The sequence below is a fragment of the Budorcas taxicolor genome, chromosome 5 (genome assembly GCF_023091745.1).
Source record: "Budorcas taxicolor isolate Tak-1 chromosome 5, Takin1.1, whole genome shotgun sequence".
Lineage (NCBI taxonomy): Eukaryota > Metazoa > Chordata > Mammalia > Artiodactyla > Bovidae > Budorcas > Budorcas taxicolor.
In genome coordinates, this window is record NC_068914.1 from 34,953,576 (window position 1) to 34,967,436 (window position 13,861).

General features: G+C 37.5%; 1 protein-coding gene across 1 annotated transcript in view; it reads right to left on the reverse strand.

Moving 5' to 3' along the window:
• Positions 1-13,861, reverse strand: part of RYR2 (ryanodine receptor 2) — a 582,989-nt gene that overhangs the window by 37,649 nt on the left and 531,479 nt on the right. The window contains exons 93-98 of the mRNA XM_052640524.1: positions 12,317-12,403; positions 11,329-11,547; positions 9,726-9,856; positions 7,960-8,002; positions 5,181-5,314; positions 1,270-1,330 (exon numbers count right to left, since the gene is read on the reverse strand). Of these exons, the coding sequence (XP_052496484.1) occupies positions 1,270-1,330; positions 5,181-5,314; positions 7,960-8,002; positions 9,726-9,856; positions 11,329-11,547; positions 12,317-12,403 (675 nt within the window). The remainder of the gene's footprint in view (positions 1-1,269; positions 1,331-5,180; positions 5,315-7,959; positions 8,003-9,725; positions 9,857-11,328; positions 11,548-12,316; positions 12,404-13,861) is intronic.

Below are 13,861 nucleotides of genomic sequence, written 5' to 3' on the forward strand. Positions count from 1 at the left end.
GCCAGTTAACTCTTTGTCCTGGGTGCCATCATGTGCATTGTAGGATGGTTTGCAAGCAGCATTCCTGGTCTCTACTCCCCAGCTGCCACAGGCATTCCCTTTTCCCAGTCATGACAACCCAAAATATCCTTATATGTTGCCATGTGTGGCTGAGCTGAGTGACCTTCTTTTTTTCAGGGAAGCTGCTTCCACTGTTAGATGAGAAGTTAGCTGAAAGACACCGTACTAGCAGTTGGCAAAAGATATTTCAGGATGAGTTTGAGCTCTTCGGAGGGTTCCCTAAGATACCCAGGATTCTGGGCTATGACTAGACGAGGCAGGGGTGGAGACAGAGGTTAAGAGTACGTGGGAGAAGGGTGTCACAGGTCTTTAGGAGAATGGAAGTAAGGTTCACTCTAAAAGTCAGTGCTAAGACTGGAGTGAGATTTTTTGAGACTAAATGAGATGTCCAAGGAAGAAAGCACAGAAGAGAGAACAGCAGAAGGCGTTGGGGGATATTCTTACATTCCTTTCTGAGTGGATGTGAGAAGATGGCAAAAAAATTAAGAAGCAAGAATGAGGGGATGAGCTGAGATCTACAGAAAAAATTGTAGTCAATGTGTTCAGCCATGTTTCAAGATTCTCTCTCACAACTCCCCAGCAGCAAATAGTAGCATTAAAAACAATTGACAGTAACAGTTATTTAAACTGAAAATTCTAAGATTCAAAAATGTCAAGCTATTGAACCAATGAGGTACCATAATGTGATTGTCTGCCTTGACAGCTGGTGGCTTTTAGTCATGGGTGATTTTTTTCCTAATATTTGTACATATATGTGGGTCCTATAGTTTAACTCATAGGCTCTTTGATAAAAGGAAGATCCATCAATAAAAAGAACACAATAATGTACTTAACTTGGCAGAAACAAATGGATTGCAATCAATGTTAAGAAAAACTTTAAACAACTTATTTAGAAGTTTCTAACATCTGTAAAAATTTTGAAGAATGCCATTGGTCAACTAAAACCTGAATGAAAATACACATGAATTTTCATGTTTCATTTTCTTGTATAAATATATTTTCATTTTAATCTTTCAGCTATTGAAAGAGATGGAATGAAAGATGGGCTGATGAATCATGTATTTCTGTGGGTTTTTCTCAGATATGGTCAGTATAAAATGAACCAATATTTGAATAACTTTCTTAAGTAGCCATCTTTCCACCTGCTGAAGCCCAGCAAACTCATCTAATCAGAGTGTGTTTTACTTTGTGGTATTGAAGGTAGCTTACGTTGTCAGTGAAAACGACTCCTAGTTTCCACATCTGATACTTCACATCAATAGAGTTCAGTCTGGAAAAACAAAAGAATTTGTAGATATGTACATGAAGCAAAGGCTCACAGGCTTGCAAGAGCCTGCTGGCATTCACTCCCCATGGGATGGGGTAGGGCTGGCAACCATCTCAGAAGATTAGTTCTAGTTCAGGCGCCCAGGGAAGAGGTTGAGAGCTCCGTTGGACAATGTATTCCAGAGTTTTGTGATTTTTTTAGAGGAATCTTAGAAAACAAAACAAAGCATCATTATATCTTCTATTATTTAAAAATAGGCTTTTTTGACCTTTTCTTTTCTCTACATTAAATGTAAGATAAACACTTTATGTCTATTCCTGAAAATTGTACAAATTAATCAACATAGGTATATCAAGACTTTCCTCCCTAACTTTTAGCTATACATTTGTAATTGCATACCAACAGAATTATTTTTAGTTTAATTAATAAAAACCTGCATAAATATCCACATTTACTTTATAACTGTACTGATTTTGCCAGTGAAAGGGCTTACTGGTTCTGTTTTTGTTTCCTTTTGATTTCAGAAATGCCCCTTCTCACATCCTTCTCTATCCAAAAAGGAATTTAACCCTTCCCCTGCCTTGGTTCCCACAGCACTTTGTAGTCACCTCCCTTTATAATCATTTCCCAGTTTTGTAGCTGTAGGTGTGTATGTATGTACATGTATTTACACCTCTCTCACTAGTCTCTAAAATCCCCATCACCAAGCACATTATATGATACAGGCAGTGTATCATATAATACTGAATAATGTTGAATGAATGAATTGCAACATAAATATTTTTGATCTTTGCAGAATAAAATAGACATGTATTAAAATATACTTTTCAGCTTTCTTTTTTCAGAACATGCATTGGTTTATAGGGCTAGAAATTATAATTTTGTTAGCCTTCCCATAATTCTAGGAATTGATATAATAATAAGATGTAATTTTTAGTGCTATTTTCAAAACGGCTTCTCTAGAGATAATGTTTTAGTCTTTTTTGTTTGTTTTAGTCTTTAATTACTTTTTTAATCATTTCTTTAATTAGGCCAATCTTAAGTTATAAGTGCAGTGATAAATAGTTTATCATCTAAAGTTGATTTCTTTTTTTTTTTTAAGTTGATTTCATAGGAGGTTTTTCCCCTTGGAGTTAAGGTTTAATTTACTTTAGCCTAGAATCTTTTACTTTTAAGGAAATAAAACTGTCTTTGAGTTGTAGTTTTGTTATTTTGAATAATCATTTTTAAAGTTTCATGAATATTTACAATAGGTTTCAATATAACAATACTTTTTCTTGAAAAGATAAACAAACAAACACACTGGGACAGTTTGCATGAGAGCATAATTGTATTCCATGAAACCAATCCAAAATAAAATAACGGTTTTATCAGGATGTCTGAATTTCCCATGGTACTTTCGTGATTTAAAAATTTATTCTTATGATTAGTTCTTTTCTATCCCTATCATTATTTAGGGTAGCAAGTCCTACCAACTGCACGAAAAGCATTTTGCAGTACACAGTACTCTCTTCTCACTAATGGTGGCAGGAATGCTCTTTGGGCAGAGCTGACGCCACCCTCAGGGATGGAGAACAGCTGATCTAGACCAGTCACGGCCTCCCCAGCCACAGGGCTTGGTTCCGAGGTAAACTAGAAGCCCAAGTGCTCTGAGATCTAAGCGCCCCTCTCACTCCATGAAGACACATAGTGAAGAAGCACGCGGGCTGTCTGGCTGTTGGAGGCCATTCTACCCCAGGAGGGCGGGTGGCCACCTATTTAAATGCGCATGCTGTTGTTTAGTCGCTAAGTCATTTCCAACTCTTTTGCTACCTCACAGACGAGCCCGCCAGGCTCCTCTGTCCATGGAATTTCCCAGGCAAGAATTCTGGAGCAGGTTGCCACTTCCTTCTTCAGGGGATCTTCCTGACCCAAGGATTGGACCCAGGTCTCCTGCATTAGCAGGTGGATTCTTTACCACTGAGCCACCAGGGAATCCCAAATGCGCACACACCAAGCCCTCTATATTTGATTGATAAATACATGCACACACAGATACATGAATCATCCTGTATGCAAATGTTCACATTAAGATAATATTCATATAGAAACCAGATCATCTTTTAAAACTCCATCTTTTTAAACACTTTAATAAAGGAACACTACATGTAAATTTTTTCCTAGTGATGTGTGTTATTCACTAGCAAACTGTGATTTTATTATCCCTATTTAATGGTATTAATAAAATCCACATTAGTTTCTTGGTACTTTTCTAGCGGTCAAACCTGCAAATATTTACTATGTAAAACAGTGGAAAATTCCACTAATTTACAACTGTTCATAGTAAAACAGTAGTCTAAACTTTTCTGTTTTTTCAGACTTATTTTCCAGTCACAAATATGACCATGTAAAATGCATAATTCAGTGAAAGTGAAAGTTGCTCAGTCGTGTCCAACTCTGCGACCCCAAGGACTGTATAGTCCATGGAATTCTCTAGGCCAGAATACTGGAGTGGGTAGCCTTTCCCTTCTCCAGGGGATCTTCCCAACCCAGGGATCGAACCCAGGTCTCCTGCATTGCAGGCACATTCTTTACCAGCTGAGCCACAAGGGAAGCCCATGTAAAATGCATAATTCAGTAAAACTAATTCTACCTTGCTTATCAGGGATCTGAAAATGTTAGTGGGAAACTCAGCATACTTTTCACCACTGTCCTTGTTTCACATGATATTCTAACATAAAGGTCTTAATGCCTAAGGGTTATCAACTGTGTTTCTTCTTATATATAGTGATTTGGTCTTTAGGAAACGTATTTGTTTTCTTAAAGTACCAGATAATACTTTAAACTTAAGTTCATAATTTCTGTTACATATTTGCTTATTGAACCACTTTTCAACTGGGTTCACATTATTTTTAGACTCAACTAGTTCTAACCAAGGCTTCAGAGAGGAAAAAAAAAAAAATGACCAAAAAGATAGGTCAGCCAAAGTGTCTTTTTTAATGCTAACTAAAATATTTATCTAAGACAATCTAACACTGCTCTACAGAACCTTAAATATTTATGTTTTCAAAGAAATCATCACATACCTAGTTGACTGACACCTTAAATGCACCTAAATAAGGGACGGTAACCACTGCTTTTTTCTAAAATTGTTGTGACTACAATAAGAAATTACTTTTTAAAAGCATGTGGGCTTTACATTTATTTTCAGATTATAGTTGATTAAATTTGTAAAATAGAAATAGATGTATATATACATATACTCACACTACACGTGTGTGTGAAAGTCAGTCTCTGGTGAATTCAACCAGTTTACATTCTCCTAGTTATATCATAACATTCCATGCAAATACTATATAAGGGTGCCTCATTTTAATGTAAACTTTCTAAGTAATAGTATGATAACACGGTACCAAGTCTTTGCTATTTAAATAAAATATAACAATTATAATAAAAGGATATGAACTTTGAACATTTCTAATAAAAGGCTTACATGACTCCCTTTTCCAAAATAAGAAAATTAACTTCAAGTAGGAAGCTTTAAGAAAACATAGTCAAATATTATATTTTTGTACCTCTGACTTCGACTTAAGTGGCATTTAGGGGTAAAAAGGCAAATCAAATTAAGAACATAAATCTTTTTTTCTTGCTTTATATAAATAACAAAAAAAGACATGTTCAAAAGTTATAGATTAAATCTAATGATTCCAGAGCTCAGAAGTACAAAAGCAGATTTTGTATATATACTGTTTCGCTCATCTCTCTGTTCTTCTGACATTGAAGGAAAGGAAATCAATGCACTAACAAATTTAGAAGTGTATTCATTTTTCCTCCTTTCTACCTACATCTTGAATAGAGCAGAATTAACACTCACACAGCTGACAAGGAGCTGTCTTTCTTTGGTTTCTTCTTTTCCCGGGCATCACTGAAGTCCAAGGCAGCTTTGTCCATGCCAAGTAACTCGCTGATTCTGTCTCGGCCATAGAACTCTCCATATTTATCCATAACCTGGGGCAAGAATAAAAGCATTTTACAGACCTCCACCATTAAGTAGTCTCATCTCTGTACGCACATACAAACATCAGAGGATTTTAATACATAATATATGTATTACTTTCAAGTTCACTTAAAAATCTAACTTACAGCTCATGTTCTATGATCATACTATTAAGGTCTAAGTGAATTTAACAGCATTTATTTATTTAGGGCATGCTGCACCGCATGTGGGATCTTAGTTCCTCGACCAGGGATCGAACTTGCACCCCCTGCATTGGAAATGTGGGGTCTAAGCACTGGACTGCCAGGCAAGTCTACTTAAAGCATTTTAAATAATACCTAGCTGAAGAACATGATTTCCAAGGCAAGAAGAAGGCATGCAAATAGAAGATGGGCTGAAGGAAATGGGTAAAGGGGTGGTGGGAGGTAATGGAATAAGGTAACTTCTACCAAATTCATACTTTATGCCGGGAATTATGCTAAGAATTTTGACTTGTTTTCCATCATGGGGCTCTTATTAGCATCCTGCTCTGCAGACAAAGAAACTGTATCTTAGAGAATGTAACATGCCCAGGGTTGGTCGGCTTGGCAAAAGAGCAGATGAGGAAGCATCCAGGCAAGGCTGACTCAGCAAAGGTCTCCTGCATAGAGCACAGCACGCCACTGGGACGGTCACGACATGCTGGTATTCCCTCTGTGGTCTCCACCTGAACCTGAAACCTCGTCACCATCCTCAGGTCTTCAGTTAATTCTAGTATAGATGTTTTATCCATCACTAGAATCACTTCTTAGCAACCCCCCTTGATTTCCTTGCCCCTCTGTCCTGTCACGTTGGCCTGGCTTTGCCCAAGTACTGGGTTTTTAAATCAATGCCTAGACGTGGGCTCACAGCTCACCTGTGAGCTCAGTACCTCTGTCTCTTATATAGCAACGCTTGGCCTAGGGTTTATATACCATGAGGATCCTGCACATCAGTGAAAATGGAGGCAACAGCAAAAGTAATGGAAGAAGCCCAGAAGCAGAGAGAACTGGCAGCAAAAGAGGGGAAAAAAGCAAGGAAAAGGGATGCAGGAGAAACAAAGGCACTGGGAGCCAGAGAGAAAGGAGGGGGACTGTTAAATAAAAGATTAGAGCAGGTGACGGAAAAATATATAAACAGAAAGAAAGAAAGGATTAGCGGAAACTAAAATAAGCATTTCTGGAATGTGTACAAACAGGTAGAGTGAAATAAAACATAAAAGAGCAATGGTAGTTTAAAATCCTATGAATGTATACTATTTAGGTTCATTAGAACAATTTGTTTTGCATTATTCTCCCAGTACTGAAAAGGGGCTGGGCTGATCTGAGTGGGAGTTCTTTAGGGGTTATATTCTCACCCAGGAGGACAAATTGGACCCCAGAGCAGGAACGCCATGAAGAGTCTTAGCTGCAATTACAATTTGTCTACTTATTTGACTCTAGATATATCATTTCCTTTGGAGACAACTTAAAGTTGCTTCTTTATACTGTTAAATAATTAATATGAATAAAATATTCAAATCATCTACTTTAAATTACTTAAAAATTATTCTTTCAAAGCTCTGGCCTAATTTGGATGACTCATTAGTGCAATGCTACTACTTTGTGGTCACAAGGAGACAAAAAACTTGCACCGAAACGAAAATCAGCACACATTCTGCTCCTTCCAACTAGAAAGTCTTGAGGGTTTTTTGTGTTGTTCTGTTTTCTTTAATGTGCTTCATTTGAAATGATGTACTTGATTTAAATTCTTGGCAAACTCTCTTTCTCCCCTCAGACTGGTAACAAAAAATTTGCAGCTGCTAATCACCAAATACCCTCTGAGTCCCACTAAACTGGTGGAATCAAAGGGGGAAAAGATCACTTCATTCAGCAGATATTTGTGGCCATTCTACCTCAGACCATATATATACATGAGAACTACAACTCATTATGGTACATGGCATGAATTGATTCAGCTTGGCAACTGGAGGGTTCAAGGAATAAGGAGGAGCTGCAAAATAATGTTGACTGTATTTTACAATATACAAGTACTGTGTATGCATTATTATATTTTCTTTAAAAAGTGATCTACATTTGAAAATATGTGGTAGGAAGAGCATAGATAATGCTTGACTCTCAAAATCAGAGCTGACAGTCTTAACTATCTGTCTTCTTTTTACCATCCTATGATGCAGTGTGCATCAGAAGAAAAAAACTATCAAAATAAAAAGGTCTTTGAAGTTTATATAAAGTAAATAAAATTTAGTCATCTGTTGTTATACAACTTTACTTCTTTATTGTAAGGGAGGATCCCAGCCCTGGTAACTTAGCTGTCTTATCAGAAAAGAACCTTCAGTCAGTCACCCAATCTCAGAGAAAATTCTTACCAGTTCTTTTTAATGTACAGGCTGAGCACGCTTAATCATCTGAGTCAGAGGATGGGTGGATGAGCAATGCTTATTTAATTTTTAGCTGCGGAGTATGGATTTCTTGTGAAATTTTTGAAACTCATATTCAATCCTATTTCCATTTTGAAATGACATTGACAGATAAAGCATACCTCAAAATCTCATTCTACATATGAGCCACAGCAAATTAAAATCTGAATTGCACTTTAGGAAAAAATAGAAAATTTAAAGTGCTCTAATTAGTATTACCTTTCTTTTAACAAATTTGTCCCAGTAGTTGTTGGGAAATGACCTAAAAGATATGAAAGCACAGAAGTAAAATATAGTATCATTTAAGAAAATGATAAATAACAATATATTGTTTGGAATAAACAAAATACTAAAAATAATATGTAAATGTGTTTTTTCCACAGAAATTACAATGCATTTTTCCCATCTTATTCCATAATTTTCTATAAGAATATTAAATATTATTTTAAATGTTAATATATCCATGTAAATCACAAAACATATAGACTAATATTGTTATGGATAAAAATATGAACATGTTTATTAATAAGGAGTTATATTTTTATTTGTGTACAATATGTCAATATATACATTTCTTTGCCAATTGTCTTTAAAACATTAAAGTATCTAAAAATCTGTTCTTGTTTCTCTTATGAAGTTAAAAAAAAAACTCATTCCCACCTTGAGAAAACTCAAGGAAACTGAGCATATTATCATCACATGATCCTGGCATCTTAAGAATTCACCTAAGGGGACACACTTGATTGGTTTTAGTATTAGTAAATGGAGTTGCTAAACAAAATACTGGGCTTCCCTGGTAGCTCAGAGGTTAAACCCTGCAATGTGGGAGACCTGAGTTCAATCCCTGGGTTGGGAAGATCTCCTGGAGAAGGAAATGGCAACCCACTCCAGTATTCTTGCCTGGAGAATCCCATGGACTGAGGAGCCTGGTGGGCTACAGTCCACGGGGTTGCAAAGAGTCAGACACAACTGAGTGACTTCACTTTCAAACAAAATACTGAGCATTTAGAGTAACTGTTTATATGGCTATGTGCTATGGCTGGTCGCTCAGTCGTGTCTGACTCTTTGAGACCCCGTGGACTGTGGCTCATCAGGCTCCTCTGTCCATGGGATTCTCCAGGCAAGAATACTGGAGTGGGTTGCCATTCCCTCCTCCAGAGGATATTCCCAACCAAGGGATCGAACCTGGGTCTCCTGTATTGTAGACAGATTCTTTACCGTCTGAGCTACAGGGCTGCCCTTCAAATGTTAATAACACACATATAAATCATCCCCATTTGAACTTACAAGAAATCATAACTCTTTAAGAATAAAAAAAAATTACAATTAAAAAGAATTTATTTCACTAAAGCAGTACAAACTACTAAAAAATATTGTATCATTAATACCTCTAATAGTGTATATTAGACTTCGATGATGGATTTATATCTGAAGCAACAGCTAGTCATTTGGATTTTGATCTTGTAAGGCTAAATAATTAGCACACAGAAAAAGCACTTGTTTTTTCTGTCATATTTTACATGTCATAATGTTTAGCTAGGTATATACCAGACTGCTGGATGATACCAATTAAAAATTTCCAACTCAGATTAAACATGTGAAATTCAATATTTTTGCCTTTAATGCTACAACCCTTTCCTTAATGAATAATTTTGGCTTCCTCTATGCTTTTCTGTGAGATAACCTTGCATTGCAGGTTGTGTACACCCTTCCCTGAACACTGAGTAATGGACGTTAAGTTCCATTACTGCTGTGGAAATGGACTTAAAGCCATTTTTGATGGAGGAAATCAGAACACACAGGGCAAAAATTGATGGCATCCATTAACAGGATGATGGAGCTCAGTCATTTGGTTTTCTTGGCTGAATATATAACTATTATTCACTTCTGCTAAACTTTTGACAAATCTGCAGGAACTCTGGCAACGTATTTTACGTCCTGAAATTTTCTGAGCACAGAAATGTCTCATCTAATTCTTTACTCACTGTGTGTTGATTACGAGTCTATCCCACTGGCCTTTAATATCATCTTCTGAAGGCTGTTCTGTAATATAAAGCCCATCAAATTCCAATTTTCGAGCTACTTCCTTTTCTCGCTTAAAAATAACCAGTGGGACCTACATTTGAAAAATAAACATGTTAAAATTAGTTTACATTAACTGGGATCTCTTGTGGTCACTATCTATACAAAACAGCTTTTGGAAAGAAATATTTCCCATGTTACTTCCAGGAAAGTAAAAAATGAGTGAAAATGAACCAGCTATATTTAGGCAGAAAGAAGCATCTAGAGGTTTCAGAAAAACAGAAGATAGTGTAGGTATATGTATGCATATGCTTTTAAATATAGAGAGGTTCATAGATAATTTGCATTAATGAAATAAATTTTAAATATTGAGAAAAAGATTATACAAAATTTCTTTTCTTTTGCATATAATATACACATATATATATATATGGATGCAGTAAAAGATAGCACTTATAATGTTCCAAAATGCATACTTTAAAAAAATTTTAGAGCTTTGAAAAATCTCTTTAATAACTGCATGCTCAGCATGCTTATATGTTATTTTGAAATAAATTTTAATTTCAACATCAGCAAAAATGTTTGTCAATTTGCCAAAATGTCTCCAGAATTTACTGACACTTTTTTCATATGCACAGAGTTTACACACGACACAGATGCAAAAAAGATGCAAACACTGTGGAAGTATCTAAGAACACCCCCTGTTCCCTCTCATAAAACAAGGGAAGGAAAGGGAGGTAGAGGTGTTTCTGAAGAAAACGTTACATTCTAATAATTTACTCTGGACCCTAGTTTTTCAAAAGTCTTGTATAAGCTTCCCAATCAGAAGCAGGGAACAGTGAAACAAAAGCCCTGCAGCGTAACAGTGCCATGTCAGGAAAAGATAAAAGAGGTTTGCAAAGTTACTGTGAAGCTCTGAGCACTTGGAGAGACAACCTTGAGTTCTGTTCACCAAACTACACTACTCCCTTCAACAAGGGTCTAGGAATGAAGCTACACTGTTTCCTGGGTGATGTGTGACAAACTGTGAAGCATTTCTGCCAAGGATGGTGAGAAATATGTGCCTAATAGCAGAATAACTGAAACGACTTAGAGATTGAATATGATATATTTCTAGAAATTTTACTACATTGAACATTGCTAGTACTAGTGGGTTGGTCACTGCTGTGCTATCAAGATATAGGTGAAATTTTCCATATGTGGATAATTACTGTGGGGGGAAAAAAAAAAAACAAAAGAAAAACTACAATGTGACAGCCACATCCCCTTCCCAGGGCAGCCTGTAGCCAGTGAGTGGTCAACACAGAGCTCTAAAGGCCAGGCTCCAATGCCCCCAGCCCAGCACCACCCTGAAGGGGTGTCTCAACCTCAGAACAGAGGCTGTGACATGCCCTGTTGGGTCTGTACTGTAGCCCCACTGTTCTCTCTTCCCCATGCTGCTTCTTCCCTTTGCCCCTCAGGTATTGATGGAACAGTCCCTAATAAACTATGTGTCTGCAGTTTTCATCTCAGAATCTGCTGCCCCAGAACAACATGCACAAGTTCCTTAGTGGCTTACTATCTTACTTTCAAGCAGTAGTATCCAATGATGCAGAAGAAAGAGATGACCGTGTGCAGAATGGCTAATATCCGCAGTGTGGGCTCCATGTAGCCACTGCTCTCCTCCAGCACATAGTGCACTGCGATGATTCTAGGCGAGCTGCTGTCCAAGCTGCTAACTCTGGCATTTTCACTTGAACTGCGAGTGGGTAGTTCCTTTCCTTCAACCACAGAAGAAGTGGAGACCTGATTCAAACCATTTAGAGAACAGTCAGTTCATTTTCTCTAAGAGATTAGGGTAAACAAGAAACAATGGAAACTCTGCCTTATCAGCAAATAGCTGGATGTGAAGCCACTGCATGATGAAAAGACTAAAGGCACAGGCTGAAAGGATAGCTTTTCAAAAACCCAGCATAGGGAACTATATTCAATATCTTATAATAACCTATAATGAAAAAGAATCTAAGAAAGAAAATATATGTGCAGGCACACACACATAAATGAATCACTTTGCCATACAACTGAAACTTAGACAACATTGTAAATCAACTAAAATTTAATAGAAAAAAAAATGGCAAATAATGACCATATTTTAAAAATTCCCTCTAGTCTAACCAGTTACCAGGGTTAAAATTCATGTAGGGGAAAATTAGATGGCTATGCTGTCTTCTCAATGATCAAAAGCATTTAATGGAATACAAGTATGCCATACCAAGATACATGTGACATATTCATACATGTGACATATCCAGCCAAATCAGGCTATAAGTACTGGGGGCAAACCCTCTAAAATCCCATATTTTTCAGTGGGGGCATTTCTCAGTGTGAAGGAGCTAATCTAGTCTTGCTGTCCTAGACAGTCAGTGATGTGCCTGAGATTCAGGTTTTGTCTTTCATCAAAATACATTTCAGAAAAGGTGTTCATGTGCTTACTAGCGGATCTGTCAAATCATTACATTCAATTCAGTCAACTTGTAGTTTCATATTGGTTATTAAAAGACTAAGACATACGTACCTTATAAAAGAGCAAGATGAAATTGATGGCAAATGCGACAAATAAGGCTAACATTCTCATATTGTAGAAGTTGCGAGCAAAATAGTTCTGAAGGTGAAAAAATTTATCAAAAGGTCATTGAATCAAGAGATTTGAAATTTGCAGGCAATTGAAATAAAGCATTCATACATTTACCAAAAACTGTTTCTTGAGGGCCTCCCATTTATTAAGTCCCATGATTGGTGCTGTCAACATAATAGTGAATAAGAAAACTTAAACCATCACAGAGTAGACAGATATGAAAAAGCACACTCACAGATAAAAAATAGCCTAATATCCAGGAATGGTAAATGCTATGAAGAAAAATCCATCAGACTAAGAACTTAGAGAAGGGGGTACTATCTGGATGGGTGGTCAGGGAAGGTTCTTAGGAGGTGACATTTGAGCTGAGGCCTAGATGCCATAGGACAATAATCAAGTGAACAACTGCGGGAAGGGAACATCATAGAAAGAGCTTGGAGGGCAAAGGTCCTGAATTCTGAGTGATGCTGGTGTGTTTGATGGATAGTGAGGAGGTACCACAGTGAGAGGAGGAGAGAGTGGGAAGGAATGAGGTCAGAGAGGTGAGAGGGGGACACCGTTCTGTAGGCCTTTGATAAAAAGTCTGTGCTTTGTGCTGTGGATAATGGTCACTACACAGATGTTATGTGTGTAAACATTTATCCAGCTGAGCTGTACAATTGAAGTCTGTAGACTTAACTGTTGCTTGTAAGGTATATCTCCATAAACACAAAAGAAATGTTAGAAAAAGAAAAAGTGTTGCCCCTTAAGAGTGCAGTGGTTCAGTATCTGATTGCTGGGACCACACTGCCTGGGTATGAAGCCTGACCCCACCACTTCCTCACTGCAGGATGTGGACAAAAGACTTAATCACTCTTGTAAGCATTGCTTTTCCTACTTGTAAAGTGGGGATCCCTGGTGGCTCAGAGGTTAAAGCATCTGCCCCCAATGCGGGAGACCTGGGTTCGATCCCTGGGTTGGGAAAATCCCCTGGAGAAGGAAATGGCAACCCACTCCAGTATTCTTGCCTGGAGAATCCCATGGACAGAGGAACCTGGTAGGCTACAGTCCACGGGGTCGCAAAGAGTCGGACACGACTGAGCGACTTCACCACCACCACCACCACCACCACCAATGTGGGGATAACAACAAAATCTGTCTCATAAGTTTGTTATGAGGATTAGATAAGTTACTATAGGGGAAGGTAATCATTAATCTTATTATTGTAACTGGAGTTACTACTTTACTGTAAATGAGATGGCAAGCTCTTGAAGGAGCTGAAGAGGGCTTGATGCGATCAGATAATGATTTGGAAAGATGATTCCAGCTACTGTGTACAGAGTAGACTGGAGGCATGGAAGGCAGGGGACCAGTTAGAAAGTTACTGCAGGATGCAGAAAGAGGATGTTGATGGTGGTGGTTTGAACTAGCGGTGACTGTGGAAATGGTAGGAACTGGGAAGATTCTGGATATATTTGAAAGACAGAGAGCTGAGAATTATTCTTG